Source organism: Caenorhabditis elegans, chromosome V (assembly GCF_000002985.6).
Source record: "Caenorhabditis elegans chromosome V".
Taxonomy (NCBI): domain Eukaryota; kingdom Metazoa; phylum Nematoda; class Chromadorea; order Rhabditida; family Rhabditidae; genus Caenorhabditis; species Caenorhabditis elegans.
This window is the reverse complement of record NC_003283.11, coordinates 15,594,934-15,619,767: the sequence shown is the minus strand read 5'-3', so window position 1 is coordinate 15,619,767 and position 24,834 is coordinate 15,594,934. Positions and strand designations below refer to the sequence as shown.

Genomic DNA, 24,834 nt, shown 5'->3' with positions numbered 1-24,834 from the left:
CTTAAAAGTCATAAATAGTTGACGGGCCTCCAAAGTAGAGAAAAAATTTATTGAAAATTCTCAGATCGGCTTTTTTCTTGTTCAAAGTGTTCTTCTGCTGATAATTTGAGTACTAACCTAACTAAGTTTGAAGGATCTTTATGAAATTATATAGATTTTCTTCTGACTTAAACTGAAATAGCATTTTTATCAGACAGTTTTTGTTATGACAATAGACAATAGCTATAAATTAATCGTTAAACAGTAATTTGTGATCACCGTCACGGAGCTGTATGAGACTTTTTTGTTATTGTTTTCCTGTCTGCCATATGTCTGCAAAAACACTTGAGACTTGAGATCTTATAAAATCAGACGGAAATCTTCACATTCTTCACAATGGACGCCATTCAGAATGCTCTGCCGTACTATACGGCACCCACTTCAATTTTCTTCAACTCCATTTTGATCCTTCTTATCATTCTCCGATCTCCACCCCAAATGGGCAACTATAAGTACTTGCTGATAGGAGTTTCACTATTTGAATTTTCTAATTTTCCAGACAATATTTAACATTGGGCCATCATTTATAGTAGTTGTTCCTCATAAAGATCGATTTTTCGGGAAAAACGTTTCAATGATCTTTAACTGTAAGTTCTTGCTTTGAGATTTGATCACCACCAAAACTAACAAATTTCAGGCACGTACTGCGGATTCTTTGGATTTTCCATGGGAATGTTTGTCATTGTCTTTGCCTACCGATCCTTCGTCGCAACCGGAAACAAGATTCTCAAAAAATTCAAAAACTTCGAAATCGTGACCTGGTTTGCATTGCCCTTTGCCTACGGAGTAGCCTATGCACTGGGTACTTATTTTCTGTATCCCAATTCTCCAGAAATGGATGTTCTTGCTGGGTAATGCCTAGCATTAAAATTTGCATGTAACAAGTATTTCAGAGAATTCATGCGTAATGAGAAGAATTTGTCGTTGGACGAGTTTTCCTACACAGGGCCCTTATTTTACTCACCAGTTGACGGATCGTTGATTCACAAATCTCTTGCAGCTGCATCTGTCTTGTGCGTGCTTACGGTATGTGGGAGAGTCGGATTACGTGAAGTCTGAGACTTAATAGGATCAGGAAGCGCAAGTTAAAAAAAAAGCATTCTTCAATGTCTCTAAATTCGTACAAATTTTAGTTCATCCTTGCTCTTTTTTCACTATCCATAATATTTTCCAGACAATATCCTTTATCCTTATCGTATATTTCGGTATCCAGTGTTACTCTTACATATCAAAAATCTCTCAAATCGCCACAACAAAATCAAACAAGGTGAAAAGGTTACAGCAGCAGTTGTTTGCTGCTTTAGTTCTCCAGGTACCTGGAAGATCTCACAAGCACCTCCGATCAAATTTCCAGGCTCTGGTCCCACTCATCCTGATGCACATTCCATTTTGCATTCTTTACACGCTATGCCTCTTGAAAGTTGTGTAAAATCCGATATCAGTCGCCTCGACGATTGCATTATTCCCTGTTCTGGATCCACTTCCAACAATGTTTATTGTCAAGAGCTATCGATCAGCAATCATTGGTATTAAATATCATGTAAAAGTTTAAAAAAAAACATGTTGTTTTTAGAGTTTTTTCTTCCTTCTTTCAAATGCTGTCGGCGACGAGAACCTGAAACCGTTGAAGCTGTTCACACAATTACAACAAATGCAAGAGAAACTTGCTTTTAACTAGTGTGCTTAATTGTTTTCACACGGCTGTTTTTTTTTATTTGAACATTTTCGGCAAACTGTGGTTTTGCAAGTTTGTTGGAAATTGCGAACAACTGCGAAAATAAAAAAAAAACCTATAAATGTTTCTACCATTACAACTTTTGTTTTTCGGTTTTCCAACTTTTCGGTTTATCGATTTTTTAGGGTTGCTGAAAAAAACAACCAGAAAAAAACCGAAAATTCTAAAAAAAATTTGGCGGCACCCTTACAGATTCAGTAACTACTTTATTAAGGTCTTACTTAATAAGGTGATACTAGATAATTCGCCCGTAAACGTCGCATTTGTTTTCACCGTTTCATTGATGCCCATTATCTTTTGGGATTATACTAACGGGCTCTATGGATTTCCTATACAGCGACGTGAGCACGCCCTCAGTCTGGCACTCAATTGACGAGTCTTCATGCTATCCGAACACTATGAACCTTCATTTCAGCAGGCATGCTCAATTTTTTCCGTACTCACATATCTCCTATTGATGTTCCTGATTCTCACCAAGTCGCCGCCACAACTTGGAACGTACAAGTGGCTCATGTTGTACACATGCCTCTTTGAGCTAGTTTACACTTCCTTAGATATTTTTGTTGAGCCAGTAGGTTTTTCGGAATCGTGTAAGAATTATGAGGAAGTTTTCAGACTGTCCGAACATATAATTCGTCATGCTACCTGTTTCAAGATTTGAGCATTTCCACTTTTGGACACGAGGCAACATGTATTAGGTTGAACCGGAAGTCTTTGTGACTTTTTCAAACATTTATTTCTCGAAGCATGAGAAACGACAGGATAAATTTTATTTGCTATCATTATCAACAATATACTGACAACGTGTGCGCAACTTATGAATGCCCTGCTTAAAGAACCCTTCCGGGCGCGAGTCCAAATAATGCTTGAGTGCCAATTCGACACTTCCATGGGAATTGAAGGTTCTTTCCCAGAGGTTACGAGTCACATCTGAAATCTACCAGTTTTCAGATGGGGCAATGTCTGGAGAATACGGTGGGTAACGGAGAACCATCCATCCACGCTTGACCAGTTCTTGCAATACTTGTTTCAAGCCGTAGAGACAAACGTTGTTTTGTTGAAAATAGAGTTGCTTGTCCATCAGAGGTGAACGATTGAAGACTTTCTTCAGGTTCCGTGGTTAGACAATGTAGAGGCCCCCAGTAATTATTTTGCTATCAGGTAGCAGTTCCCAGCAGATGGGTCCGTACACTGCCCACCACACTGTGAGCATGCCTTTTTTGGGGTGAAAGTCGGGTTTGGCGGCATCCTGTGGGGTCTCTCTTTCTCCAATCCAATGGGCAGGCCTGTGGTTGTTATTGTAGAGGGCCCACTTCTCGTCTCCAGTGATGAGTGGGTCCAACCATCAATCGCCCTTGTGGAGAATGAGGAGGGAAAGGGAACCATCCACTCAAAAATCTAGGTTGGCTTGTGTCAAGGTGTGAGGTATGAATCCACCCCTAATTTTTTTTATTCCGGGAGCTTCCAAGCCCTGTACGATGTTGGTTTGACGAGACCCAAGTGCGGTTGACAGCTCACGGGTGGTTTGAAAAGGATCCGTTGCCACGGCTTTTTTCAATGCATCCAAATCCAATTAATGGGGTCTTATAGTCTTCGAGAGAAAAGTCGTCCTTGTCGAAGCGGTGGAACCAATTGTGCATGATATTATAGTGATGGGCATGTGTATGATAAACATTCTCAAGGAGACTATCTAAATCCTTCATGGTGGTATGAAAGAGGTAGAAGTACAGCAGACTATGTCGGATATGGATGGCACTATTTACATACATCGTTGGCTAACTAAACTCAGGTCAGAGGGAAGGAATTGGGGTGTTTTTTAAAATGAAGTTCCTTTACTCGTTGTTATACCCTAGCAACATAGGAACACCAAAGTGCAACTGCGGCGAGCGGTGGAGAAACAAACCCAGTCACAAAGACTTCCGGTTCAACCTAATATATTCATATGTTAGTAAGACTATTTCCGCGCTTTTTCTATTAAATAATCTGTGGTCTTGTTTTTGTGCAATTAAATCTCAGAAAAGGCTACTGATGCAGATTTTAGCTAAAATCTCACTTTTACAGTGACTTACTGTTCATTCTACGGGTCTGCAATGTCGATTTTCGCGAGTCATTTCATTTACCGATATGGTGCAGTTAACACGTAAGCTTTATGGAGTTGGCTCAGAATAAATTGTTGGCTTTAAAGAGATTTCAAGCTGAAATACATTTCTGGAACAAAGCAGAGTATCCTTTTCATTGCTCCAATATTTACTGGAATAGTTTGGGGGTTGTTCTGTTGGTTGATTATGGGCGAATCTTCAACAAAAACTGCATTTTTGAGGTGATTAATTTGAGTTTTAATTAATTTTTATTTTACAATTAGGAAACATTTTCAAGAAGAGTTTGGCTTAAAAATCGAAGAATGCGCTTACGTTGCGTATTATTTCTGGCCTGTTGATGAGGACAGGGTTTCCTATCCCGATGCCATGTCCTTTATGGGTGTTGCCATAATGTTTCTGATTGTCGTAAGTGCTTTTCATGGCTTTGAATGCCCAAGCCTAAGCTTTAGCTTAAGTCTAAGCCTAAGCCTACGTTTAAGCTTAAGCCTAAGCCTAAGCCTAAGTCTAAGACTAGTTTAAGCCTAAGCCTAAGCCTAAGTCTAGGAAAAATTTTCTTCAGGGTTCTTCATTTGTTGCGGTTGTTTATTTTGGAATCAAATGCTATCAGTATATATCACAGCAACTTGGAAATGTATCCGCACAGTCACAGGCAACCAAGACTATGCAAGTTCAACTTTTCTACTCTCTAATCATTCAATCCGTGATTCCTTCTTTCTTAATGTATTTGCCTGCTGGTATTGTGTTTTCAATTCCTATTCTTTTTCCTATTCTTAATCTGGGTTATGATGTGAAATTTTCGTTTATTTCCTACACCATTGCAATCTACCCAGCAATTGACCCACTTCCAACCATTTTGATGATTAAGAGCTATAGAAACGGTTTGATTGATCTAATGAGGTGTCGCAAGAAGAATCAAATCACGGCTAGTTCTAACAAAAATATATTCGTAACTTTCTAGTTTACGTATAATGTTATTCTTCCTATCCGTCAGGTTCAATAAATTGTACCACAAGCAGGAGGATTTAAACTGTCCGAGTATGTGGTTGTACCGAACCGGCTCGCGGTTTGAAGCATCGGAAAAATCCTGAAAAGCGTTTTTTTATTGGCAAGTCAAAAGTTGTTCGCACCTACCCAAAATTGCCTGCCTGTAGTTTTTAATAATACAAAAGTTGGGGAGTGGATCCAAAACCGGATACAATAAAATAGTCACTGTAGGTATTTCTCCAAGCAACTCGAAGGAATAGTCAAAAATTGAGAAAGAAAATGCAGCGCAGGCAGGAATATGCATCAGGATTACTGGAATTATTGTCTGGAATACTAAAGCCCAAAACAGCTGGGAGTTGAGTGACGATTCGGCAGAAGAAGAGATTGATGACAGGGTGTTAATTGTTTTGTAGATACGGTAGCCACAGTAGAATACCGTCAAGAAACTGAGATTCTAAATGAAGTAACATGAGAGCTTGATCCTTAGCCCAAGCCTAAGCCTAAGCCTGAGCCTAAGGCTTAACCTAAGCCTAAGCCTAAACTTAAGTCTAAACCTAAGCCTAAGCTTAATCCTAAGCTTAGGCCTAAGCCTGAATCTAGGCATAAACCAACTTACAATGAGTATTAACATAAATGACAGAGCAATAAATGAATTCCAATTATAATGAAATCCTCCATTTTCATCAGGAAAACGAAAAAAAGAGCCTATATATTTGATATCAGGTAGATTCAAATTTTTGAGTGGCAAATATTGACGTGTCAAATATTCATCTGCATAAATGTTCGAACCACATAAATATGCAGTTGAAGTTGTCCAAGAGCATCCAATTAGTATTGTAAATAATATCAATAATAGTATCTTTCTCACGTGGTTTTGAAAAATTAAAGGACTTCTAAAATTTTACAAAATTTTGAGAATGAAAAAGTGCAAGAAGAAATTCCTACTTTTCCACAACTAGATGTCTGTAGACAAAATGGATTGCGAAAATTGCCAACGACATACCGAATAAAGAGCAATATGCAACTGAAAATAGGATATTTTTAGGAGTTTTTAGTGAGAAATATCTGGATCGTGTGAAGAAAACTTTAAAAAAATGGAAATATGACATTTTTTCATTGAAAATTAGACATTTTAAAAGTGGAGTAGCAAAATCTGAGCTTTGCTTTTTTAGACCCAAATGACCCAAAACTACCTAATTTCGTAATGAGACATTCTGAAATTATTGTTAAAGAGTTATGATGGTTCAAAATTTTAGAATATTCCTATTTTCAGCTAAAATCTCAATTTTTCCCTATTGTCAGTGTCGCAGCGGACGGAACTGATTTTATTATCCTTTATTAATTATTATCCTCCAATGTTTGTAAAACGTTTATTAGCTTTTTAAATAAATTCATATTTGTGCACCCATCGGCTGAAAATAAAAACGTCCTGAAAACATTATTGTATATGAACCTACCAGTTGCACAAGTAGCGACAAATTCGGGAACAAAAGTAGAATTCAAATTGATAATAATCAAGAACACAGAATCTTTACTAAAACATTCTGGAGTGGTCAATAAGTCCAGTAAAGAATAAAGAATCTCAAAAACTGCAATGTATATCATGAGAATTTTGTAGTTCCCTAATTTCTTTGGCGATTTTTTCCAAATTAAAATAATAAGGATGGCGTTGTTCAGCAATCCTAAGGAGGCCAAAAATCGCTGAAAAATCACACGTGCCGGCATGGAACGCTTTTTTCTGTTTTGTTAACGACTCTAGATCGACAACATTTGTATCTGTCAGATGGCTACGAAATGATTTCCTGTCTACCAAAAAATATCACATGTTTTGTAGCTGCGTGTTATTTGAGAATATTATTTGGAAATTTCTGTTAGGATTCAATAGTTTTGAGTCAATATAGATTTTTCCAGCAAAAAATGCAGGGACGGATTCCGAAGAACACACAGAAAGCATTTTTGGTGGACAGGAAATTGGAAGTGATCGAAGAGTAACACAAAGTGTCTACCATTTTGATCACTGTTTTGTAACGGTACCGAATATTTGATTCAGACTCGAAATGACCCAAAACACCAAATTTATAATGATCCTTCTCATTTTTAAATGTAATTAGGCAATTATTTTTCATTCTCCAAATTTTTTTATTTGAATCTTGCAGTGTTTTCAGATAAAACATTTATTAAGGATATTTTTTTAGTTGGGGACAGAATATAAACGGAGAAGGGAACGAACTAAATTATTAAACAAATTGCAAGATATTTCGTGAGGTCACGGGGGGGGGGCAATAGAGAAAATATTTTTCATGAAATTTTAGTAAGCTATTAAGTAATTTGACGAGAACTTGTAATTCCAGATGGTTGTACTCTAAACTGTATGGTTTCCTTCAAACCCTTAGAAAAGGCCGCTCGAGTTCCTAAAAAAAATTGTATGATCAGGTACTTTTTCAATTTCACAATTCTTACTTTTGACAGTATTCTTGTACTCCGACACAACGAACATGACAATAAATGAATCTGCAGCAGGATACAATGTGAAGCTGCATAACATGACACCAGATGGGAGGCTGACGTCTAGGTGAAACAGAGGAAGAAATATTATAATTGTGATGGGAATGAATAATATGATTGTAGGAGTGGTTATCTGAATTTCATGTGAACTTGGACGTTTTTTTTAATACATTCTAACCTGAAGCACGAGAGTTTTGAAAAACTGTTTGTGATGTTTTCGAAGAGTCTCGGAAAAATTCTTAATTTTATCCTCCATTTTTGTATGCATTGACCATCCACAGTAGAACATGATAGCATATTGAAAGTTGACAATTGAACAAATATTAAATATTCCCATAACATTTCTCCATCTTACTGATCCATCCACAGGATCGTAGGCAACTATGGCCATAGCTGGAAGCTCACTGATATTCGCATTATATCTGAGAAGCATATCTTCACGAAGATATTCATCAGTTATTTCGTCTCTTGCCAAAAAAAAGTAGGTTCCAAGAGAATATTGAAAGCCGAAAAACGCGCAATAGAAGAACCAAATAAGAGAATAGCATCCGTTGAAGTAGGCAAGTTTGTTCGTACTGAAATTTTTTAGAATTGTTTCAAGCTTGAAAGCGCATTTCTGAAATGTGAAATTTCTTACTCAAAAACTGCCCAATATCGATATATGAAATGCACTGATAATAGAGACATGGTTGCCGAGTGGAAAAATGTGTAACCGGCTAAATATTTTTTTTTAATGTTTAAAAGGGTATATCAATGCTAACCCAGTGGAATATTTCTCGACCATGATCCACTTAAACCAAAAGATTCTTCAAAACTGTAGAATAGAAAGCTAGCTTTATAGTTGTGAACATTCTGAATTAATAACATTTTCAGATTTTGCCACAAAGCGTATTATTACCGGGTACACAATTATCTCTACAGTTGCAAAAATCATTCCCAGCATTGTGAACGCACTGATCAGGTACTTGTAAGATCCGAAATTTTTCTGAGCACCGAAATAGTTCAAGAACAGTAGGCACAGGCCAGACATAAATGTTGTAACGAATCCAAGTTTTGGAATAAAATGGGTCACGTGTATCCAGAAAACGTATGATTCAGACATTTTGAAGAATCTTTGACAGTTGATAAATCACAATACGTCTTATTCAGTGGTATATATACTGATTGTATTGTATTCCATCCGTATATCTGCTGTAAATGTGACTACAAAATATTGTTGTTGCCGTCTGAATTCTAATTGATCCCAAGAACCAAATCATGTCTTGCCACGAAAACGGAAATATGTTCATGAAATTTTGTTGCAGGAAATTCAAACTAGATGACACATACCTGAAAATACAACTAACTTTTGAAAAGCGCCATCTATCAAGATAGGTATTGATTTTTTTAAAATAGATTTGTTAGTACCCTCGTTCCCAAACTTTCATTCCGAAGATCATGGCATCGGAATTCAGACAGTCAATATCAATAACAATATATTGTATGATCCAATTTCCACCAAAAATGACGTCAGAAAAATGTCTGAAATCATGAGATTTCAGGGCATCAATTCAATTTTTCAGCACTACACAATGATCAAACTTCGTTCGGCTTATGGAAACGCCACGTGCTCTCTCGTTAAACTTTCGAAACTCAATGACAATTTCTGCTCAAACTCCGAGCCTTGTGTTCAGTGTAATCAATATTTTTTGATGAAGTCGTCGATCTACTGAAACTTTAGAAGCAATTTATCGCCCACTTCCACTTGCTCTTTCGATGTTGGACCTATGTAAAAGGAAATATGTGTCCCCACAGGGGGACTCATTTGACCGCTCCTCTCCCCCTCCTCTCCAGTGTCTACTACCGTTTCCCTGAGTCTCTCAAGGGTTTCCCCATCTCTTATTTACTATTTCATCATCAGGCACCCCAGCAATTGCATATACATTTGCATAATTTCTCGAGATTGCTATTGCACTTTTTTTGGTTGTTTTTTTTCTGTTCTTTGTAATTTGCAATTTTGAAATTTTAAAGCCGTCTTTTTTAGAAATGACTGAATCAGTACTGGACAATCCAATTTTCGTTCGATCCTGTATTCTCTACGAAGCTCTTCACCGAAAGCCGATCGACGAGAGCTACAAGAATTTTTGCGAAAAACTAGGCGATGACGTCATGGACTATGTGGATTTCGAGTTTTGGTTCTATCGATTTTATGGAGGAAATCATGATTTGAATGATGATCGAATGTAAGTTTAATATTTTAAAACTTTTTTATTAATTAATGAATTTCAGGTTGGAATTCAAAAGTTTGTCAGACTTGCCCATCGAAATATTTCATAGGATTTTAAATGAACTGGATTTTCGCGATAGGTAAATTTCGAGTTTTTCAAAATTATTTTCTATTTCAAATTTTGATCCAAAATTTTTAGTTATCGAAATCAGAATATCCTCTTTGTTAAAGGACTAGCGGGCCTATGGGCCCGCCAGCCCTTCGGGAATGGGGATAGGGTTAATTCGCTCTAAGTTATTAGCAAGGTAGCTGGCGCAGGTTCTCGGCTTCGCCTCGAACCTGTTAACGGGTTATTCGAAATCTCTTTGAAATTGTTTCAGGAGTGGGGTATATGTTTAGAAAACTTGACTATTCAAGTTTGAGGCTTCTCCTCGAAGCTCTTACTGTGTAAAGTGAAATCTCTTTAAACTTTGATTCATTGCTCCAGGACCGACACTGTACGAATAACTTAGGCTGAGATTTTGTTCAAGAATAATTTGAATGTATTCAATAAAATAAGCGTGTTTTCAATCATCACTGTGAACTACAAAAAACGGTGAAGGAAAAGGAAAACTCATGAATACGGCCTGCTCTGCTTGGAATAGGATTAAAGCCAGCCCACAGTTTTCAAGAGTATTCGGGCCTGCGGCCCTCAAACCTGGTTATTAGGCTTGAGTGAATATCATATCTGCTTAGAATATGATCAAAGCCAGCCCATAGTTTCCAAGAGTGTTCGGGCCTGCGGCCCTCGAACCTGGTTGTTAGGTTTGAGTAAATAACAACCACGTCGCAGGCCTACAGCCTGCTCTGCTTGGAATAGGATTAAAGCCAGCCCACAGTTTTCAAGAGTATTCGGGCCTGCGGCCCTCAAACCTGGTTATTAGGGTTGAGTGAATAACATATCTGCTTAGAATAGGATCAAAGCCAGCCCATAGTTTCCAAGAGTGTTCGGGCCTGCGGCCCTCGAACCTGGTTGTTAGGTTTGAGTAAATAACAACCGCGTCGCAGGCCTACAGCCTGCTCTGCTTAGAATAGGATCAAAGCCAGCCCACAGTTTCCAATATTGTTGATAGCAAATCTGCGACTTGCCAGGCTTAGCAGTGGGTAGGGCGTAGATCGTAAGAGAGCGAAATTTCTATTTCAATTTAGTGTTTAAACCAAAATCGTATGGTGTTTTCAAATTCGAAAAATAACCAAAAAATAAACATTTCACTTTTTTGGAAAATCGTGAACGCCTGTGGGCCCCCAGCCCTTCGGGAATGGGGATTGTTTTAGAAAACTGAAAATAATAAAAGCTTGCTAAATCAAACTTATCTAAGAGTAATCGCATATCAGGCCTCCGGCCTGGCTTGGTATAATGATTTAAGGTTGACTGCGTCTTCTAAGAGTAAGAGTGCCTGCGGCACTTAATCCAGACAATCTGGGCTTGAAACAGTTGTAATTGCACAGCAGGCCTTCGGCCTGCAATGCCTGAAATAGATGTTCAAAGTGAACTGAATATTCTTAGAGTTAAAGTGCCTTTCTATGTTTTTTTGGGAAGAAAACATTTTCCAGCCACCCGCACGCATGCAGCAGTGAGGAGAGGTAAGGAGTTATGCACTAAGACTTCAATTCGTCATAACTTTGCTCATAGTAGAAGTTTGAAAAAAATAAAATAATATTTGAAATTGGCGTAAAAAGTAGAATAACACAGCGGTTATTATTTTAAAAATAACAAAAATTGAAACATATCACCTTCTGGGAAGGCCTGGAAGCTCAAAACTTCCACAAATGTGCTGAAAGTTGTCAAGACCGACCAAATTTAGTTTGTCTACCTTGCTTTAGTGAAAATTATCAAAATTAAAACATAAAATGAAAAGGATATTTGAAAACTTGTCCAGGAACAAAGGAAAACTGGATTTCCACATGCAAAAATTAAATAACCTATCTCCGCGAAAAATGATCGGATCGAGCTGTGATTTGAGATCCCATTTTAAATCATTCTATTAATTCCAAATTTAACATAAAAACCGGAACGATAGTGGAAAGTTTGTGAATTTTATGGAAAAATGTAAATTGTTTGAAAGAAGTGTTCATTTTTTCTATTTTTGAGACTATTATTTACCTTTTTTGAAACAAAAAGTTATATTTTCCGCTTCCTCTCGATGTGATGAACATTTTTCCAAAAAAAATTTTGAAAAAGAAGCAAGACTAACGGAGATATGACCGAAACAATGGTGAAAATGTGGATGAAAACACACCAAATATGAAAAGGGGAGGTGGGTGTGTGTGTGTGAGAAAAGGGGGGAGGTGCAGAAATTTTAGCAAAACTTTAATTATCGTTTTAAAAATAACGAATAGAGATATCACAATGAACTTAGATACAGTGGATAGGTATTGAAAAGGAGAACGTAAGTTTCGAGTCTCAAACGTTTTGAACATAAACTCGAATTTTCCTTCAATTTAAAGTGGTTTTCGGCCAGTACTTCGGTGTGCGCAAAAACAAGAAGGGTGTGGTTTTCCGCTTGTGGAGCCGACAGGATGATCCAAAATCAACCCCCTTTTAGATAAACACACGTCGCTATATTTTGTGAACGTGGAGAAAAAAGAATTTCAAAAATCGGTTCAGTGAGAGCCGAGATATAAACGTTCAAAGTTGTTGTTCCATTTTTTCGGACATTTTTTGAACATTTTTTGAACACCGAAAACGCGTGTGTGTGGCAAGATGGGGGTTTTAGGAAGGAGGCAGAAAATAAAGCCAAATTAAATACATTTCTGAAACATGAGCTCCTCCCACATCTTGGCAAATCCCCCCAAATTAGGCATGATCCAAGCGGATCTTATTTGGGGATTTCCTATACATATTCTGGAAAGTTTTACTACACAATTGTTTCAAAAAGTGAACTCACAAAGTCCCGGAAAATTTGAATACTGCGCTGCAATACCAAGAAAGGGGTGGCGCTTTACTAATTTGTTCGGCTCATATTTTTGGAAAAAAGTAATTCTCTCACTAAAAAACAACACAAAACATCTCCGGAAATGAGAGTCCCAAAAATTGGCTACCTATTGGCTAACTGTAACATTTTTCAGAATGATCCTTCATAAAGTTTCCCAAACCCTGCGATCAGTTGTCGGGGATTTTGAAGTCATATGTCATAAGGAAGTAAGTCTCAGACTGTGCAGAGATTGGTCGATTCTGAATTTTTCTCATCACAACGTCAAATACCAACGATGTGATGGTGGTTGTATGGTGAAGTATGAAGATGTCGACAAAGGTGTTCCGTTAGGAGATCAGCTGGAATTGGCACTGCATGATTTATCAAATTCGATGAAGCATCCGAAACTTCAACTCAACAGTTTCGCGATCACATTTTCAAGTGCCCTTGAGCAAGACGCCCGGAAGAAGGTGATCGAGACTTTTCATTCTTGGAAATGGCCGAGAATCAGAAACTTCACGTTTAACGGAATTCACCAATCGGAAATTAAGACCACTTTAGGTTGCCTCAATTCGGAAGCAATCCAGACGATTTCACTAGATGTTTCTCGAGTTTCAGAAGATTTTGTGATGAATACAGGTGTCTATAGTTTGGAACAATGGAAAAGGGCAAAATCGATTTCAATTTGTGGTGACTGCAAACTTTCGATTCCTTTTGCAAATTTGGCTCATTTGGCGGGATTCGAGATATCACTAAAGTCCTTCACAAGAGAATATGCAGTGGAAATTAAGAATGTGAGTTTTTAACATTATATCGAAAGAGAACAAGGTGTTGAAATGTTTTCTTTTATTTTACTTTGAATGACCCACAAATTTTTCTTGGCAGTGTGCTAACTTTTCCGACGGCTGTGGCACAAAAAAAAAAGAAAATTGGGGATTTTAGTTGAAATTAGGCCATAGTTTCAAGTTTTTGACCCGCCATAAACAAATTTTACTGATTTTTTAGAAGTGTCTCGTTATGAAATTCGGTGTTTTGAAGCTAGTTTTTGGAAATTATTTTTATTTCGAGCCGGAATTGGTGAAAACTCAGTTTTCACTCATTTTTTTTTTGGTATTCGTCGACCTAAAAATAAGTTTTTTATCCTTTCATGTTGTGTTTAAAAGTACAATTTTTCCACATTGTAATGTAAATGAAAACAATTTTCCAAAACTTTTCGAAAAGCTTTTAATAATATTTGGTAATTTGAGCATCATGTGAGCATTACAATAATTTACAATCAGCTTAATTCTTTCAGTATCTCGACAACTTTCCAAACAAAATACAATCGGGAACTTTTCGAAGCATCATCACGGACCCCATCGAAATCGGGAAGGTCTTCAACCCAGATTATGCACTTGGCTCCGAAAACTCACTGGATTACAATACATCAAATTTCTGTTATACTATCCAATGCGGTCCTTACAGTTTTCGAATTTTGAGAAAAGCTGATAAACAGTCGATTCCTGTAGTTATGTAAATTGAATATTCTGTAAATACTTGAACCGTAGTTTTAGTGAATAAATTATTTGATCTCAACTTTTGCGAGTTTTCAAAAAATTGAAATAAGGCTTTTTGGTAAAGCTTTTTTCGAGACTGGGTTTTTCGGGGCCCGGTAATGTTTAGGGCGTAGCCTATCCTGTATTTTTCCTGCACAAAACAATCACTCTAAAAAACCCAAGGCTGGTTCCAATAAAAAGTTGTATATTCAGATGGTCATATTTGATGAAACATAGACATTTTTGCCAGATGTATAATTGTACGTTTCGGTGCCCACCCCCTCCGCTCTTGGTATCACGAGTTCCTTTCAACAGATGTAAGTCTCACAATCACACATATTCTCCTTTCTAATCTAGCCGCCTTTCTCGTTTTTCAAGCCTGACGATTTTCAAGACAGAAGCTGCCCAAGTTGTTTGGAAAGTTTGCCATAAATATTATGAGGAAGCCGAAAACAACTATTTTTTAAATGTGTAAAATTTTCCACAGCTGTTCAAACAACTATTTTTTGTAACAGCTGAGCTTTTGGACCTCACTACCCAGCACGGTTAACAGATGTATTCACCATCTCACATGCTTCATCCAATAGCTCCGTCATTTTGCTCCACTTTTGGAATACACTTCTTACAGCTCTAACCCAATCACTTACGGCTCAAACATGGTTGCCACTCCTCTTCATAACATGAAAATAGCAAGTCGCGCCGTTCTTCTCTACCAGGTGCTCGACAAGAAGGGCGTATTAGAAACTTTCTCGGAACTTAAGCATCATTCTCCTGGAAATGAAATTGTCAGATTTTCAGACGCAGAGTTCTGGATTTCGCGATTCGAGAGCGGAAACCACGATTTGAATTATGATAAGAGGTAACGCCAACTATAGTGAGTTGTAGTTGTTATTCTCTCAGATTGGAACCGCTATCTGCAATTTGCTCTCCTATACAGATTCTTCGAAAAACTGCACTACGGCTACGCAATGTTTTTCGGTTAGTTTTTGGTCTCGGCGATTTCCGGGACCATTTTAGATCTGCTCTAAGAAGATGGTAGTTTTTATACTTTTGCTTGAAATTTTGCTCGAATTATCTCAATCCCTAAAAAAATTTTGCTCTCGAAACCGGGGAGGTTGCGAAATATTACTAAATACTTTCCAGACCCCGTAAAGTAATCCACATCTCCGACAGCCAGGTCGCAATGCGAGCTTGCATACTTTTTGACGCCCTAAACGAGATACCAATATTCGAATCGTATCGTAAATTCTGTAGACTTGTTTCCAACTCCATGGAATACCGCGATTACGAGTTTTGGTACTACCTGTTCTACCATGGAAATAAGGAATTGCATTATGTTCAAAGGTTGGGAAATTATTTTGAAAACTTTCAAAAAAGTGCTCGAATTTCAGTGAGGAGCCACCGCAAACTTCTTTTGTCGACTTACCGATACAGATCGTCAGCGATATTTTGGATGGGTTAACTGTACTGGATCGGTGAGCATGACATATATATATATATATATATATATATATATGGACCTATTTCTACCTCATAAGTTACAGAATGATAGTCCGAAGAGTCTCCCGCAAGCTTGAAGCTCTTGTTGATAAAAATCACCACAGTATCAAGAGTGTTGCTGCCCATTCGCTTCACGATGAATCCGAATGCAAACTGGTCATTGATGGTGATTTGGTGGAATACTACAATTCTCCAGAGGGATGCAAGATAAGGAAAGATTGTAGAATGAATGGAATACTCATTGGTAGTGGTGACTGTTTGGAACTTGTCATGGCAGATTTAAAAGCAATTCTCCAAAATCCGAAGCTCAAATTGAGAATGTTTAATATGAATATGAGATGTGATATTAAGAGTGAGGAATATCGCGTCGAGTATGGCACAAGACTCAAGAAGGTTCTGAAATTGTTGCCTCATTTGTTGGATGTGAAGAAGTTGAAACTTGATAGCAACTTCTTGAGGGATAAGGAAAACAATTACGAACTTGCGTCAGTGCTTTCTCATTTCAAACCTGGAACGCTTGAACATATGATCTTGGGGTTCCATCGCGAGTCGGATATTCCCGGGTTCGAAAAAGCTGTCCGTTTGGAACAATGGTTACAGGTTAAAAACATTAAAATGTATTGGAAGGTCGATGGGCGGATCCCTCTTGAGCATTTTCTTCACTTTACGAGTGTCAATCTGGAAATTTGGAACGGTTCAAGAAGAAATGTTATTGATATTCGAAACGTAAGATGTTTGTTTTGAAAGGGTAACATCTCAACGAGGTATTTTGGCTGCTCATATTTCGCTTAATTGTGAAAAATTAAAATAAGAAGTATGAGCCTAAGCCTAAGTCTAACTAAGTCTAAGTCTAAGTCTAAGCCAAAGCCCAAGTCTAAGCCTAAGCCTCGTCTAGGCCTGTTATTAATTTTCAATTAGCTAAACTCATTTCAAATTTGTTTACAACAACTAAAGAAGCAAATATTCTAAATTCCAAGAAATATATCAATTGGTACCAATGTACATATGTATGTATTCATTACTACGTTCCCGTTTCACAATAGTTTTGAAAGCCAAACACATAGAAATGACAAAATGTAATTTTGTTTTCAGATTCTCATAGAATCTCCACACTTTCGATACGGCAGATTCAAGTTCTCTCCAATCACAATCAGAGGTCTTGAGCAGATGTTTGACCCAAACTTGGACAGGCTTCCACTCGACTGCCGTATTAATTACCGCACTAGGCACCGTGTTTTTGTGATTAATTTTGCTTATCACAGTGAAATTCTCATTTTTCCTAACTTTACTGCATGATTTCAGTTGTTGTCTAATCTCCTTGTTCGCAATAAAAGTAATTTCTTAACAAAATATGGTGGTAATCAACACGTCATACGGTATACTTTAAAGTTGCCAAATATCATAGTAAAATGTATTGGAAAAATCTTTGAAATTTTCATATTTACTGTCAAATATGGGCAACGACTAACTTAAGCATTTCTGGAAAAAAAGTCCAAAAGATTTGACTGAAAATTTTGAAAATTTTTGGAGTTGGACTATTAGATTATTCATACATTGTTCCCACTAACGATATAGTACCTTCAAGCTATACTTAGACTTTTTTCACCCTGTAACCCTTCCTCTCACGTGCTCGCGACGACTCCGCATTCTCATTTTCCATGCCCTCTTTTCAGATTCGTATCTCTTTTCTCTATGTCACTGGAGCACTTCTCTCATTCCCTCGTGCTTCTCCATAAGACCTCCCAACAAGAATAGCCACTGCGTATTTGCGTATTCTTTTTTCTTCGAGAGTGCTGTTGCACTTTTTTGTTGTCTTCGTTTTTTTTTTTTAGGCAGACTCATATTTTGTTTTTATTCGTTTAGAAATGGCCGAATCAGTACTGGAAAATCCAATTTTCATTCGATCATGCATTCTCTACGAAGTTCTTCACCGCAAGCCAATACGTGAAAGCTATAAGAATTTCTGCGAAAAACTAGGCGATGACGTCATGGATTACATAGATTTTGAGTTCTGGTTTTATCGATTTTATGAAGGAAATCATGATTTGAATTATGATCAGAAGTAGGTTAAATATCGGAAAATATTTATGTTTAAAGTAAAAAATGAATTCCAGACTGGAGCCCAAAAACTTGTCGGATATGCCAATTAAAATACTTCAGCGGATTTTGAATGAACTGTGTTTTCGTGACAAGTAAGTCTTAAACACTTCAAAAAGTTCCTGATAGCCTTTCCCACAAAAATGTTAGAAAGTTGGCTTGTTCCTGCCAATTTTATGAGATTACTAAGGAAAAGTCAATTTGTGGGCGGAGTCAATTTTTAGAGAATCACAGAAAAAGGGTCACCCTTTTATTGGGTCTCACAGCGAATGGGTACGGATCTTCGCTGCGAGACCCAAAAAAGAGCTGGACTTAACTGACATGCCTACTTCTCCTGGGGCTCACTGAGCACATGTTCGCAACTTTACGAAAACGTTTCAAACTTAAAAAACCGTTTCCCATTAGAAAAAAATTGGAAATATGCATCAAGCTTACGCAAAAACCTTGGAATTTCAGCATGTTAATAAAAACAGAAATTAAGCTCCGCCCATTTCTTGGCCGTTCTGCAATTTTTAAAATTTATCCTCTTTTAACATAATTCCTTAAAAATATATTAGGACATATTCTGCAATGCTAAAAAATAACTCTGAAATTTCCAGGATGGTCCTTCAAAAAGTTTGCCGAATCTTGCGAAAAGTTGTCCCGGAAATTGATGCGGTAGCTCACAGTGCAGTGAGTTTTCGAATGTGCAGAGATTGGGCATTTCTCGAATTTTCTAAACATGAAATTGTATATCGAGAATTCGAAGGCGGTTGCATTGTGAAGTATGAGGATTATGCAAAATCTGTCATAGGAGGAAACCAGTTGGAATTGGCATTGAACGACTTTTCCAACTTTCTAAAATGTCCAAAGCTTCATCTTAAAATTTTCGGCGTCACATTTTCAAGTGCTGTTGGGGAAGAAGCCCGTCAGAAGGTGATCGAGACGGTTGGAACTTTGAAATGGCCGAATTTAAAAACTGTATTTTTCAATGGAATCCATCAATCTGAAATCAAGCCCATGATTGCTTGTTTCAATTCAGAAACAATCGAGCACATTATTCTAGACGTTTCTCGAGATTCAAGTGATTTTGAGTTGAATGCAGATGTCTATGAGTCGGCGCAATGGAAACATGCCAAAATTATTCAGATTTGCGGGGATTGCGAACTTTTAATTCCTTTTGCAAACTTGGCTCATTTGGTGGCATTCGAGATTCCGCTTCAGTCGTTTACAAAAGAATATGCATTAGAAATAAAACAAGTAAGTTTTGATAACTAGTCCAAGTTTTGGTTGCAAAGATTTTGGAATGGCGCCCTCTCTCGGCTCTTGTTAAGTGAGTTGTGAAATGTGGTTGTTAAAAAGTTATAGCCAAGGCGAAAATTTTTACTGCAATAATATTTCTGATAAAATGAAGTAAAGCTGCCTTTTGACCAACTTCTTACTATTGAAAAACTTTCACAAAATTAACACAGTTTGGAAAACTTACGACAAACTTTCTAGCGCCTTTTTTCAGCATCTCGACAATTTCCCTACCAACTTGCAAAAGGCGATTTTCCGAAGCTTAATCACGGACCCCATTGAAATCGCAAGGGTCTTCGACCCAGATCATGAAGGTGATGCAGTCAACATTCTGGAATACAATACGACTAGTTCACGATTCGTTATCCAGTGCGAGGCTTATAAGTTTGCAGTTGAGAAAAGAGATGATAGTGTAGAAGATCAGCCAACACTTTAAATAGTTTGCAATTATTCTTTAGGTTGTATAATAAATTGTCATGTTTTATATCAATTAAATTATGTTTTGTATAAACTAAATTGAAATTTATAACTGTATCTTATTTGCGGCAGGTGAAAATGTTCAATCTTAACTGCAGAAAAACCTTGCTTTTCTTTGAAAAACTTCGAAAGATCTGTTTTGTTCTATTATGAACGGCTCAAAGGCAGCTCATCCTCAAGAAAGCCACGTTGCAGTATCATGATAACCTTTACGAAAAACAAAGATTGATGCTCAAGATAACCACATGTATACATATGTTACATAATAAACTCATGATGTTTTTATATCAAGATCGTTGGAAACAAAGCATGTTCATCTTTCTTGCGCATCTCTTTGTTGATATTTGCCGCTCATGCTCATTGCAATACACCTGCCGCACCTGCATGTAACAAGTTGGGCAATAAACATGTACATTTTTGGTTCCTGACAGTCCGCCTACTTGCCTATAAAAACCGGCTATAAAACGACCAACTGGACGTGCAACATACATACTATACGTTTTTAGTGAGCGTTTTCTTGAATACTTGCTATTTTTAGTCCCCTCAATTCATAATTGACAAACAGTTGTCGCTAATTTCTACTGAATAACTGTTGTGCACAATTTCTCAGCCGGAATCAAACTGAACATGCCAGCCGATATTATTCGAGAAGTTGCTAGCAATGTTAGTTTCATCAAGCGGTAAGTTTTTGAACTGTAGGATACTATGTAATCACGAAGTACTACAATCCTTATTGAGTTAAACTACCGTAGTATTTTGAAAGCCCTATTTCAATAAAGTACAATGTATTCCAATTTAACGTGACGTTTTTGATATTATTAATTTTTCAGAGAAAAACTAGACAAAGGAGTTGAATATTTCCGCAAGGCGCTCGATAAAACTTCGGAAAAGTTTGGCATGGGTGTGGTTATTGGTGAATTATCTTCACATCTTTGTCACTTTGGTAATAAAGTTACTTATGAACAAACAAGAAGTGGATGCTCCATACATTCTGGAACAAATACCAAGGCATTAGCTAATGGGCGATATCAAAACGAACTTGCATTGAATGACTTCTCCTGGATTATGAAGCTTCCGAATCTTCAACTTAGTTCTCTTGTTGTCAGCCTTTTGTTGGATGCACAGGTGATTCGCGTTTTATGTGTCACACTCCGAGGCGGGTGTACACCTCGTTTCGCGAACACCTAGACTCAAAAAGCTGTGTCAGAGGCGCGTAGCGCGCGGTTGGCGAAAGTAGTATACCTTTTCGCCACACGCGTGTAGAGCACGCGTAGCACACGATTCGATAAAAGGAAGGAACAATAATCGATACAAATATTTTTGGGACATTTATTTATTTTTTCGCAGTTTATTTTGTAACTCCACTGTTTTTCATTATTTTTTCGTTTTGAAAAGTAATAATATTTATCTGGAATGAACCTAAAAACGAATTTTTGTTGAAAAAAACGTTAATTCATTGCAAATTCAGTTCAATGTTCTGTTTATAATTGATACTGAAGAAATTGAGGTTTCCGCCTTCTCTATCTTTGGAAAATTTTCAAAGTTTTTGTGACTAGATAATTCGAAAGTTTTTCGCTTGAAAATTAATTAATTTATTGTATAAAATTCTAATTTAAATTTCGCGCGGAAAGATTTTCATTCTCGGTCGTGTACTTCTCTCGGACAACCTGTGTAATCCTCTCGGACAATTAATTAATCAACATTTCGATTTTGAATTTTCTCCATTTTTTAAGTGATTTTGCTAGATTTTTTAGAATTTTTGTTTTAAAACAGATATTTCGACGTCTGTAAAGGTATTTTCCATTGGTTTACTGACTGTAACATCTAAAAATAGTCGAAAATTCAGTTTTTCCGATGAATTAGTTCTAAAGTACTGTATTTTGTTCATTTTTTCTGTTATTTCACTGATAAAAAAGTTAAATAATGTTTTTATTTTACAAATTTTGGTAGGAAATTACGCGTCATCCTGTTTAATATATTGTCGAGAGAAACCGAGTGCCCTTTTAAACTGAAATTTCAAAATGTTGCGAAATTAAATACGGTATATCTTTTGTGAAAACTTTCATCATGATTTTGAACATTTATTTTTTTTCTACTTTGCGCTTTCTCGTAATTGCATTTTTTTTTTGATTTTTACTTAACATAAATATATAATATTTCAGCAACACAGCGCCTCAAATAGGGAGAGAAGAGCGAAAAAAGTGGTTTTGGCGCGGGAGCGCGTTTGCTGCAGACGTCGCACGAATTGGAATTAATGTATAGAAAAACAGTAAAATATCGCGTTTCTGCTGGATTTTAGGGATTTTAAAGCAATTTTCAACAAGCGGGACCGCCCAGAGACTGTTCGCGATGCGATTTATTTCATTTTAACATAAATTTTTCCCCAAATAAGCTCGAAATGAGCTCTGAATTTCGGCGAATCTGAAAATTTTTTTTGACCAAAAACAGAATTTTGCAAATAAAAATTGATTTTAGAGCAATTTTTTGCATAAATGTTTAATTTTAGAATTTTTATTATTAGTTTGAATCTTTTTAAAGAGTTTTAGTCATTAATTTGACTGATAACACCGAAAAATGATTTTTCTTTACAACGAAATCGATAAAAAAGTAAAGCAACAATTATCAAGGGAAATCTTGCAAAATTGGTTTAAAAACTTTTATGAAATCAAAGATTTCAGTAGAATAAAGCTATAAATCAATCAAAATCACTAAAAATACAAATAGTTCTGATCAAATTTCAATGTTCCAATCTACCAAGTGATCTATGACACGCCAAGTTTCTTATGTAAGTGTTGCTCTCCAATTTTCCTTAAAAATGGCTCAAATACTTACATAAATGATCAAATTAACATTTTTTACAAGTTTCGTGTTATATTTTCTTTTCCTTAATAAGGAATCATCAGGTTCTTCCTACCCTCTACGGCTCTAGATACATCAACTTCGATAACTCCTATCTACTCGGAGAGGCGAGATATGAAAAAGTGATCAACTGAAAACTTGTAGAGCACATCAAAAACTATGATATTCAATTTAACCTACGTTTTTATCTTTCAAGATGGGGGAGTTAGACTTACATTTGTATTGCATACTTTTTGTTATTCTACTGGCTGCTCTAACTCCCTCATCTTGAAAGATAAACACATGATCTTAATTAATTATTATAGTTTTTAATATGTTCTACAATTTCTTAGTTAATCACTTTTTGATATCTTGCCTTTCTGAGGAGATAGGAGTTGTCGAAGTTACAGTATCTATAGCTATGCGCATATGAAGAATCATTTGGATTCTCATCATGCAAAACTACTTATCATCTGATTTTTGTAAGGAACAATGATTCAAAAATGTTTTTTCAAATGATAAAACAAGTTTTGATTTCATCTGAACATTTAGTGTTGGTTTAGTGAAGATCAACTGCCAACTAAACAGTTTCCGTTGATTTGGGTATTTTTGAGCAATTTCAAGACATGAAACCGTGTTATTTCTATCAAGCTGACGTTTAAAAATTGGAATCACGCGTATTGATGCTTGAAAAATTTGGTTTCGCGTAGAAATTTTGTCATAGAGTTAACTTGTTCTAATCGGTTCGAAAATCAATGATAAATCAACCAAATATTGAATTTGTTCAATAAAATGTTTTTTAAAACTTTTTTAAAGCAATAATAATCCCAATATTTAATTATTTTTTCGAAATTTCATCTTGAAAACTCGAATAATCGCGAAAATTCGCGTGAAATTCATTTAATACCGTAAAAGTGTGCAAGCGCGCTCCGTTGGACTTTTCAATTCTCGATTTTCTCAACTCTCCCGATTTGAGGCGCTGTGAGCAAGGACAGCTGGAAAAGCTCAAACACGCGGTACAACACACGCACATTCACTGGACGCCGTTGACAATCTGGAAGCAGAACGATCAAGTTTATTCCATCGATTCGCTCTGGAAATTCAAAAAATTTTGAATCCATATTTTGAATGTCGTGTGGTCCTGGATATCTATGGATCAACGAGAAACGGATTCGGTACCAGATTCTTCGATGTTGATATGCCACTTTCTTTCTCACCGAGCCCACCTTCTCAGGCAACAAACTCGCATTGAGTAATGAGAACTTTTGCGAAAGCACTTGTCGATTGGATTCAAAACGGGAGCAATGGTTACTATGAAGGAGATGAGTTACTGGATGATGGTGCTCTCTGAACGATGCCAGAAGCAACGTTCATTGAGTGCTTTGGTAATCTGGATGTCACAAGAAGACCTGCCTATTTGAGACCTCCGGCAGCTCTCTGTATGTTTTTTTTCCATATCACAAAGAAAATTTGATATCCTTTCTAAAAAATAATGCAAATTAAAACAATTTTTTCAGATAAGTATTCGATGCACTACATCCGTACGTTGCCATGCCGTGCACCTACATAATGGATATAAGCGCTGCAATGAACGTATATTGCATGAGAAATTGTTTGGAAACTGAACAATCCGATTTATTTCATCGATTCGCACTGGAAATGCAAGCACATTTCAGTGCATTTTTTGGAAGTCGCGCTGTCCTGGATATCTGCGGTTCAACCAGAAACGGATTCGGTACCCGGTTCTGTGATGCCACTTTCTTACTCACCGAGTCTACCTTCTTGGGAAAAAACTCGGATCGAGTAATGAGAACTCCTGCGAAAGCACTTGTCGATTTTCCGGATGATGTCGACGAGGGATAGGTCAACACCAGACTGACCGCGACATGGATATGGAAGCAGAGTAAGTTTTCATAAATCGTAGCAGAAATTGAAATTCCACTCAAAATTTGAAATTTTTTCAGCATCAGTTACAAGAATGATTTGGCTCTCAACAGTACTCAGATTTTACAACAATGCTTCAAGTGGGATCCCGAAAAATTACCGACTCTCGGAGTTTGGCTGAAGGCCCGGGCAAGGAGATGTGGAATTGGATATGCATCAAAAGGATCGCTATCTATCTTAACTCCCGTGTTGACAAATGATCCGGTTGAGGCGGATCATTATTTGGCACAAAGATTGGATCTGTCAGGTAAGTTATTAGAAACCTTGTTCATTCTATACTTCATATTTGCAGTATACATATACATTCGATCGTGTATGGAAAAATCGAAGAAAGTATTCACGGATTGCCGCATGCGTTCGGAGTCCTCTCCCACCACCCATCAAATTTCGTTTTTCTATTTCTCTATTTTCATTGAAAAACATCGGAAAATCGGAAAAAAAAATGAAAGCACCGAATTTGACCAGAAATTTGCGCAAAACAACTAAGTAAACATGAGACTATCATATTTGATACAAATGTGATACTTTTTAGAACAAAAAATTTACACTAAAAAATCCTATGGGCAAAAAATTTGGCAAATCAAAATTTAAAAAGTTAAAAAAAAATTGTTTTCTAAACAAAATCCAAGGATCGATTGATAAG

At 36.8% G+C, this 24,834-nt stretch overlaps 6 protein-coding genes, 1 non-coding gene and 3 pseudogenes across 11 annotated transcripts; 7 read left to right on the top strand and 3 right to left on the bottom strand.

Moving 5' to 3' along the window:
- Window positions 1-372: 372 nt before the first annotated feature.
- B0391.1 lies at window positions 373-1,588 on the top strand (annotated as a pseudogene). The gene is made up of 6 exons: window positions 373-623; window positions 674-887; window positions 930-1,062; window positions 1,211-1,348; window positions 1,391-1,459; window positions 1,541-1,588. Coding segments are annotated over exons 1-6 (853 nt in total).
- Window positions 1,589-2,156: 568 nt separating this feature from the next.
- On the top strand, window positions 2,157-4,831 carry B0391.3 (annotated as a pseudogene). Its single transcript has 5 exons — window positions 2,157-2,465; window positions 3,836-3,914; window positions 3,960-4,094; window positions 4,137-4,278; window positions 4,433-4,831. Coding segments are annotated over exons 1-5 (1,064 nt in total).
- Window positions 4,662-4,720, bottom strand: B0391.13. The gene has a single exon (NR_070045.1). It is a non-coding gene; the product is annotated as an Unclassified non-coding RNA B0391.13 (non-coding RNA).
- Window positions 4,800-6,582, bottom strand: str-263 (Serpentine receptor class r-10; the record flags this gene model as incomplete). Its single annotated transcript, NM_074481.5, has 5 exons — window positions 4,800-4,957; window positions 5,005-5,311; window positions 5,474-5,750; window positions 5,803-5,881; window positions 6,315-6,582. 5 exons carry the CDS (start codon window positions 6,580-6,582, stop codon window positions 4,896-4,898), a joined length of 993 nt encoding a protein of 330 aa, NP_506882.2. The 3' UTR covers window positions 4,800-4,895.
- Window positions 6,583-7,176: 594 nt separating this feature from the next.
- On the bottom strand, window positions 7,177-8,878 carry str-12 (Seven TM Receptor; the record flags this gene model as incomplete). Its single annotated transcript, NM_182411.2, has 8 exons — window positions 8,769-8,878; window positions 8,528-8,687; window positions 8,261-8,493; window positions 8,124-8,214; window positions 8,000-8,078; window positions 7,541-7,937; window positions 7,318-7,495; window positions 7,177-7,268 (listed from the first exon to the last, which is right to left on the bottom strand). The coding sequence occupies exons 3-8, from the start codon at window positions 8,462-8,464 to the stop codon at window positions 7,177-7,179; spliced, it is 1,041 nt and encodes a 346-aa protein (NP_872211.1). The 5' UTR covers window positions 8,465-8,493; window positions 8,528-8,687; window positions 8,769-8,878.
- Window positions 8,879-9,383: 505 nt separating this feature from the next.
- fbxa-153 (F-box domain-containing protein) lies at window positions 9,384-14,095 on the top strand. The gene is made up of 4 exons (NM_074480.3): window positions 9,384-9,584; window positions 9,631-9,708; window positions 12,677-13,316; window positions 13,817-14,095. The coding sequence occupies exons 1-4, from the start codon at window positions 9,388-9,390 to the stop codon at window positions 14,036-14,038; spliced, it is 1,137 nt and encodes a 378-aa protein (NP_506881.1). The 5' UTR covers window positions 9,384-9,387; the 3' UTR covers window positions 14,039-14,095.
- Window positions 14,096-14,622: 527 nt separating this feature from the next.
- Window positions 14,623-16,886, top strand: fbxa-154 (F-box domain-containing protein). Its single transcript, NM_001026180.4, has 6 exons — window positions 14,623-14,916; window positions 14,958-15,035; window positions 15,201-15,401; window positions 15,449-15,532; window positions 15,602-16,283; window positions 16,650-16,886. Exons 1-6 carry the CDS (start codon window positions 14,714-14,716, stop codon window positions 16,851-16,853), a joined length of 1,452 nt encoding a protein of 483 aa, NP_001021351.1. The 5' UTR covers window positions 14,623-14,713; the 3' UTR covers window positions 16,854-16,886.
- Window positions 16,887-17,414: 528 nt separating this feature from the next.
- On the top strand, window positions 17,415-19,461 carry fbxa-152 (F-box domain-containing protein; the record flags this gene model as incomplete). Of its 2 annotated transcripts, none has more annotated exons than NM_074477.3 (4): window positions 17,415-17,619; window positions 17,672-17,749; window positions 18,254-18,893; window positions 19,147-19,461. In NM_074477.3, the coding sequence occupies 4 exons, from the start codon at window positions 17,423-17,425 to the stop codon at window positions 19,366-19,368; spliced, it is 1,137 nt and encodes a 378-aa protein (NP_506878.1). The 2 variants fall into 2 exon arrangements, with proteins under 2 accessions (NP_506878.1, NP_001263900.1); NM_001276971.1 differs by having other exon boundaries at window positions 17,423-17,619; window positions 18,254-18,717; window positions 19,147-19,214.
- A 444-nt stretch (window positions 19,462-19,905) lies between these two features.
- On the top strand, window positions 19,906-20,840 carry B0391.14 (VOC domain-containing protein). Its single transcript, NM_001269749.3, has 2 exons — window positions 19,906-20,089; window positions 20,240-20,840. Exons 1-2 carry the CDS (start codon window positions 20,037-20,039, stop codon window positions 20,595-20,597), a joined length of 411 nt encoding a protein of 136 aa, NP_001256678.1. The 5' UTR covers window positions 19,906-20,036; the 3' UTR covers window positions 20,598-20,840.
- A 2,461-nt stretch (window positions 20,841-23,301) lies between these two features.
- On the top strand, window positions 23,302-24,713 carry B0391.8 (annotated as a pseudogene). The gene has a single exon. A coding segment is annotated over exon 1 (1,412 nt).
- The last annotated feature ends 121 nt before the right edge of the window (window positions 24,714-24,834 follow it).

Bases quoted from the DNA above. Each gene is read 5' to 3' on its own strand.
- B0391.14 (NM_001269749.3), top strand. From the start codon at position 20,037: ATGCCAGCCGATATTATTCGAGAAGTTGCTAGCAATGTTAGTTTCATC. The intron at 20,090-20,239 runs GTAAGTTTTTGA...TTAATTTTTCAG, and splicing joins AATGTTAGTTTCATCAAGCG to AGAAAAACTAGACAAAGGAG.
- fbxa-154 (NM_001026180.4), top strand. From the start codon at position 14,714: ATGGTTGCCACTCCTCTTCATAACATGAAAATAGCAAGTCGCGCCGTT. The intron at 15,036-15,200 runs GTTAGTTTTTGG...AATACTTTCCAG, and splicing joins CGGCTACGCAATGTTTTTCG to ACCCCGTAAAGTAATCCACA. The intron at 15,533-15,601 runs GTGAGCATGACA...CATAAGTTACAG, and splicing joins GGGTTAACTGTACTGGATCG to AATGATAGTCCGAAGAGTCT.
- fbxa-153 (NM_074480.3), top strand. From the start codon at position 9,388: ATGACTGAATCAGTACTGGACAATCCAATTTTCGTTCGATCCTGTATT. The intron at 9,585-9,630 runs GTAAGTTTAATA...AATGAATTTCAG, and splicing joins GATTTGAATGATGATCGAAT to GTTGGAATTCAAAAGTTTGT. The intron at 13,317-13,816 runs GTGAGTTTTTAA...TAATTCTTTCAG, and splicing joins ATGCAGTGGAAATTAAGAAT to TATCTCGACAACTTTCCAAA.